The sequence below is a fragment of the Panthera onca genome, chromosome X (genome assembly GCF_046562875.1).
Source record: "Panthera onca isolate mPanOnc1 chromosome X, mPanOnc1 haplotype 2, whole genome shotgun sequence".
NCBI classification, from domain to species: Eukaryota; Metazoa; Chordata; class Mammalia; order Carnivora; family Felidae; genus Panthera; species Panthera onca.
The window spans coordinates 106,404,526-106,409,575 of NC_138357.1; the positions used below are offsets into that span (position 1 = coordinate 106,404,526).

At 48.8% G+C, this 5,050-nt stretch overlaps 1 protein-coding gene across 2 annotated transcripts; it reads right to left on the minus strand.

The window, feature by feature from the left end:
- Positions 1 to 606: 606 nt before the first annotated feature.
- On the minus strand, positions 607 to 2,342 carry LOC145714600 (melanoma-associated antigen B10-like). 2 transcript variants are annotated; one of them, XM_081794222.1, is made up of 2 exons: positions 2,244 to 2,342; positions 607 to 1,781 (listed from the first exon to the last, which is right to left on the minus strand). In XM_081794222.1, exon 2 carries the CDS (start codon positions 1,730 to 1,732, stop codon positions 620 to 622), a length of 1,113 nt encoding a protein of 370 aa, XP_081650348.1. In that variant the 5' UTR covers positions 1,733 to 1,781; positions 2,244 to 2,342; the 3' UTR covers positions 607 to 619. The 2 variants fall into 2 exon arrangements, with proteins under 2 accessions (XP_081650348.1, XP_081650349.1); XM_081794223.1 differs by lacking the exon at positions 2,244 to 2,342 and adding an exon at positions 2,155 to 2,236.
- Positions 2,343 to 5,050: the final 2,708 nt, after the last annotated feature.

The following is a 5,050-nucleotide window of genomic DNA, read 5'->3' on the forward strand; positions in this document are numbered from 1 at the left end:
TCCGTCTCCCTCTCTCTGCCCCTCCCCCCTCACATTCTGTCTCTCTCTCTCAAAAGTAAATACATATTTAAAAAATTTAAAGAATTTATTGCAATATAATTATTTATTCTTCATTCTTGAATAAACTAAATATATCCAGTTGTGTGTATATGTGTGTGTGTGTGTATATATGTGTATGTATATAGTTACAAAACAAGACTAAAAGTGATAAATGAAACTAAGAATTTATCATTTTTTATCTATCTCTCCATTTCTGGACCCCAAGTATTACACTACTGAGTTTTTCACACTTCCAAGGAAATGCCTCATCTACTGCCACATTATCTTGTTCCAGATTACTAAATAAGATGGAAGTTTTCCAATTTTACAAAATAATAAAACTCTTACTCTTGAGTCTCATCCACACCAATAAATATTTGAGCAATATCATTCATAAATTTGGATTATGAAGCTACTTAAGCCTTCTATTAAAAGGAACAATATTTTAAAAAATTATCCAGGTTACCACATAGAACAGAAACACAAATACATTGTACACTGTGTTTTCTCCAGCCCCACCCTGATCCTCTACTCCTTAAATATAGACTTCTCTTTTTAACAACAAAGTAAAGAATCTGCCTCAGACTTTATTAGGGGTGGGAGGAGCTGCTGGCATGGCCTTGGTGCACACACTGGTTTTGGCCCTGGAGCGGGCACTGGTCGTGGCCTTGGAATGTGCACTGGTCACGGCCCTGGCACGTGCACTGGCCATGGCAGCGGTATGAGCCCTGGCTGCGGCTCGGGCTCGGGCTCGCTCTTCCTCATCTCTCAAAGCCTCTTCATACCAGGCTGGGAAAGCACTGGGGACGGTATCGTGAACTTTGGCTAGAAACTCCAGGACTCTCATCTTGCTGGTCTCGGCGTGGGCTCTGGGGCCCCACAGGAACTCATAGTGCGGAGGGTCGCTGTTGGGCACCTGCCGGTACTCCAGGTACTTTTCTTTCACAAAATCCTTGGTGATGAGCTTCCTGGGCTCCCCAAAGATGAAGTGCTGCCTCCCCTCGTATAACCCCATCACGTTCAATGTTTGCCAGACTTGTTCCTCCATGGCACGGTTGCGATTTGTGAAGATCACACCCAGAATAGTCATCAGCAAGCCTGTCTTGGGCACACCACCGTAATCACTCAGTACTGCATCGTAACTTGGTTCCAGTTTGTTCACAAGGACATAGATGTGCCGGTTGGGATCTGCTTCCTTCAAGTCAAGACCAAAAACCAGCTCCAAGTGGTCAGAGGCTCTCTTAAGGATCTTATGGAACTGGTTCCTATACATTTGGATTACATTTCTCAGCATTCCCGCCTTGGTAATGAGCTCTTTCTTTTGATATTTGCGCAGCAGATAGTGTACCAGCAAAACCACCTTCTCATCTAGCAGGTCTCTCTGAAAGGGCACAGCGGTGGGCTGGGCCTGAGAGGATCTTGGTCTTTCCTCCCCTCGGTTGTTGGCAGCTTCATTCAATTTTGTGTATGAAACAGGCACAGGAGTAGTGGTGGTGGCTGTGGCTCTCTGACGCTCCTGGGGAGCACGATATGACCCAGCAGTAGGTGAGCTGTTGAAATGAGGACAGCAAAGGGAGGGGAAAACTTCTCCCACTGCTGTAGTGGCCTGAGCACTCACCAAATCCTGGGGCTTTTCTGGAGCCTGGCGGCGTTTCTCACGGGCACGGAGCTTACTCTTCTGACCCCGGGGCATGATGACTTTTGATAAGAGCAGGAGACAAATGGGCAGATGACTCAGTGATCTGAAAGGGAAAGAATGACATTGTTGGGCCACTTCAACAAAGAAATACAGCCTTGGCTTTATTGAAGGCTAACTCTGCAGGTTTCCTTGAGGGTGCTGCTCGAGGAACCCACAAGGCTCCTATTCTTTGATGGCCTCTGCCCTGAGGACCCTGTGGACCTTAGCTCCTACCTACAGATCTATCTGGAGCTCACTGGGGCTTAGAGCAGTTGCTCTGAGTTAGGGAGCATTTCAGTTCACATTAAGGGTCATCACTTCACTTTGGGCAGGACCTGGGGTCCCCATGCTCTGCTTTTCAGAGGCTGACCCCTCGTCTCAAAGCCCTCAATCACTCTGAGACCTCAGAGGAGGAACTGAGGGGAACTTCATCTTACTATGTCTGCCTGGGAATGAACAGGGAAGAAAGCACAGGCAGAGCTCTGAGGAATCCTTTCCATTCTAGAGTAATTAGGGTTCTCCTCACTCAAGCTGGAAAAGCGTTGATCCTTCCAGTAATGACAGTGATGCTGCCCGCTCAACCAGATTTCATCTTCCTGACTGCCCAAGGGTGTGAGGGGGTGCCTCAGCCTCACATCGTTACCAAGGCCTCCCAGGGCTGACCTCATTGGTGGGGCTTTGTGAGGTACCCTTTGTTGACAGTGGGTTTATCCTTTATACCTCATTCAGTGTCTTCACTACACTGTGGCAGGGCCTGGGGGCTCCTCCCTCCCCTAACCTAACACCTACCTCCTCCTAGTCTAAAGTATTCACTGACGCTGAAACACCAAATACAGATGTCAGGATGCCTTACGTCAATCCAACCTAGCCTGCAGCCTCTGGAATAGAAAGTATGGGCAAGACTCCACAAAGCCCCTATGTTCTGGAGTGGGTGGTTCCCTCAGATGTCATTCAGAGTTCTTGCCTTTACTCCCTTTAGAGCCTCAGACTGTTCCCTCTGCTGATTTGAAGGTGACAGACTTTTCTGATTACCTCACCTACCTCATTCCCCTCCGGGGAACTTTAGAAGGTAGTCGGATGTCCATATGTCAAATGCTTCCTGGCTAGGTTCTATCAAGGCAAATAGCAGGGACAGAACTGACTGGGAACCCCTCTAATCTAGAGTGGCTGATCCCCTCACACCTAACTAACAGTTTTCCCTTAATTCCAGGCAGGGCCTGGATCTCCTCCCTTGACTGTTCTGATGCTGCCCAATAACACCAAAGCTAGTGCTGCCCTCAGATACCAGAGGCAGAAGTTAGGGTGCATCACATTCTTAAATCCTCGTGGGACCTCCAGGTCTGATAGCAGAGGCCTCTGTGAAGCCTCCTTTCCTCTGTTGAGGGGAGTGGCTCCCTCAGATGTCCGAGTCCTTACCTTTACTCCTGTTAGGGCCTGGGACCATTCTTCTGCTGCTCTGAAGCTGACACCCTCACCCCCATCAGTCCCCTTGGGAAATTTAGAAGGTTCTCAGAGTTTGCTACATCAGACCATTGATTCCTGCTTGGGTTCTGTCAGGGCTGATAGTAGGGTCGGGACTCTCTGGGAGGAGCTTCCCCAGTCTGGGATGGGCAGTACCATCACACTTAACTCAGGATCTTTACCTTACTTAATTCCAGGCAGAGCCCACAGCTCCTCCCTCAGTGGACGTGTCACACCACTGCCCTCAGACCAATGCCTTCACTTCCCTGAGACCCCAAGGCGGCTATCAGAGTATACCATTTCTGGCCAACTTTGCCTGGGGTGTCGCAGTGGTGGTGTTCTCTGTCACATAGAGTTTCAAGAAATTTTTAATTAATTAGTTTTACTTCTGACTGATCCTAGGTATCCTCCCCTCCATGTTAGCCCTAAACCGAGGCCCTCCCACGTCACTCTCCAGTTTCTAGAGGATAAAGTGAAAGGGCTTCTGACCTTCATCACAAGCATATCAGGGCCTCCCAGAGCTGACAGCAGAAGCTGGCCACTGTGCTGCCCATCTGTTGGGGTGGGCAATTCTCACAGAAATCAGACTGAGTCCTCACCTTTACTTCTGTTACTACCTGGGACCTCCCTCTCTGTAGCCTTGAGGCCACACCCACCTCCAAATGCCCTCAAGTCCCTGAGTCCCCAGTGGGGAAATTTGGAGGTCACTCCTTAGGCAATCCCTGCACAGAGCTTGCTAGGACTGTAAGCAGGGGTGAGTCTCTGTGGGGTCGACACTCTCCTGGAGTGAGGATTCTGTTAAACTCAATCCAGGACCTTGTCTCAACTCCAGGCAGAGACTGGACTCTTCCTTTTGCTAACCTGACACTGCCCACCACAGATCAAGGTGTTCATTTCCCTGAGACACCAGAGACAGAATTCAGGGGAAGCCATTTCCATCCACCCCTTTCTGGAATTTCCCAAGGCTGACAACAGGGATGGGGCTGTGTGGTGGCATCTTCCATTCTGGGATGGGTTGTTCCCTCTGATCTCATTCAGAGTCCTCACCTTTCCTGCTGTTAGGGTCTGGGATTCCTCTGTCTGCTGGCCTGAGGTTGACAGGCCGATCGACTGTCCTCACTTCAAAATTTTAGATTTTCTATATTTACTACAGATCATGTGATGATTTTGAGAGTGGCTAGCACAGACTTTTTTTTTTAATTCAATCAAATTTGAGTTATTACACAAAAAATATAGCTTTGGACTCCACAATATATCTGTCACTACCAGTCAATTTAATAAGGAACTACACCAACTACAGTCATTCTCCATCTACCTGTAGGTATTTCCATTGTGGGCCCACCCCACCCCCCCACCCCCCCCCCCCAGTCAGCATCTGGTAGCAACAAAGACCACGAGACACAGCCAGAGTACATCTGCCCTCTGGTGTGCAAAGAAGTCAGGAAGCATGGGAGGTAATCTAAGCTGAGGATAACACCTGGGTTATTTATCAAGACAGGTCTATACACAGCCCTTTCTTCCCAGAGTCACTGGGGTAATGAGCCTCAGCGAACTCCCCCTCCCATTCCCCTCCTTGCAGCTACACACCTCCTTCCAGCACTCACTGGTAATACTTGCCTTTTTGAAACATTCTGAATCACCAACCAAGCCCAGCCACTTGCAGAGCCTCAATCTCAGTGTCAGGAGGGCCACAGCATAGGGGAAGAATTAGCCTTGTCCATCAGGCTAGTGGTCCGTCAAGACCACTCATGGCTCCGGTACACTGGCAAGGATGCATAGAATGATTAGAGTAGTGAAGAGATGTAGCTCTTCCAGGTTCCATCAGTAACATTACTTGGTGGGTGACACAGGGGCAGCCAGCTATATGCTGCC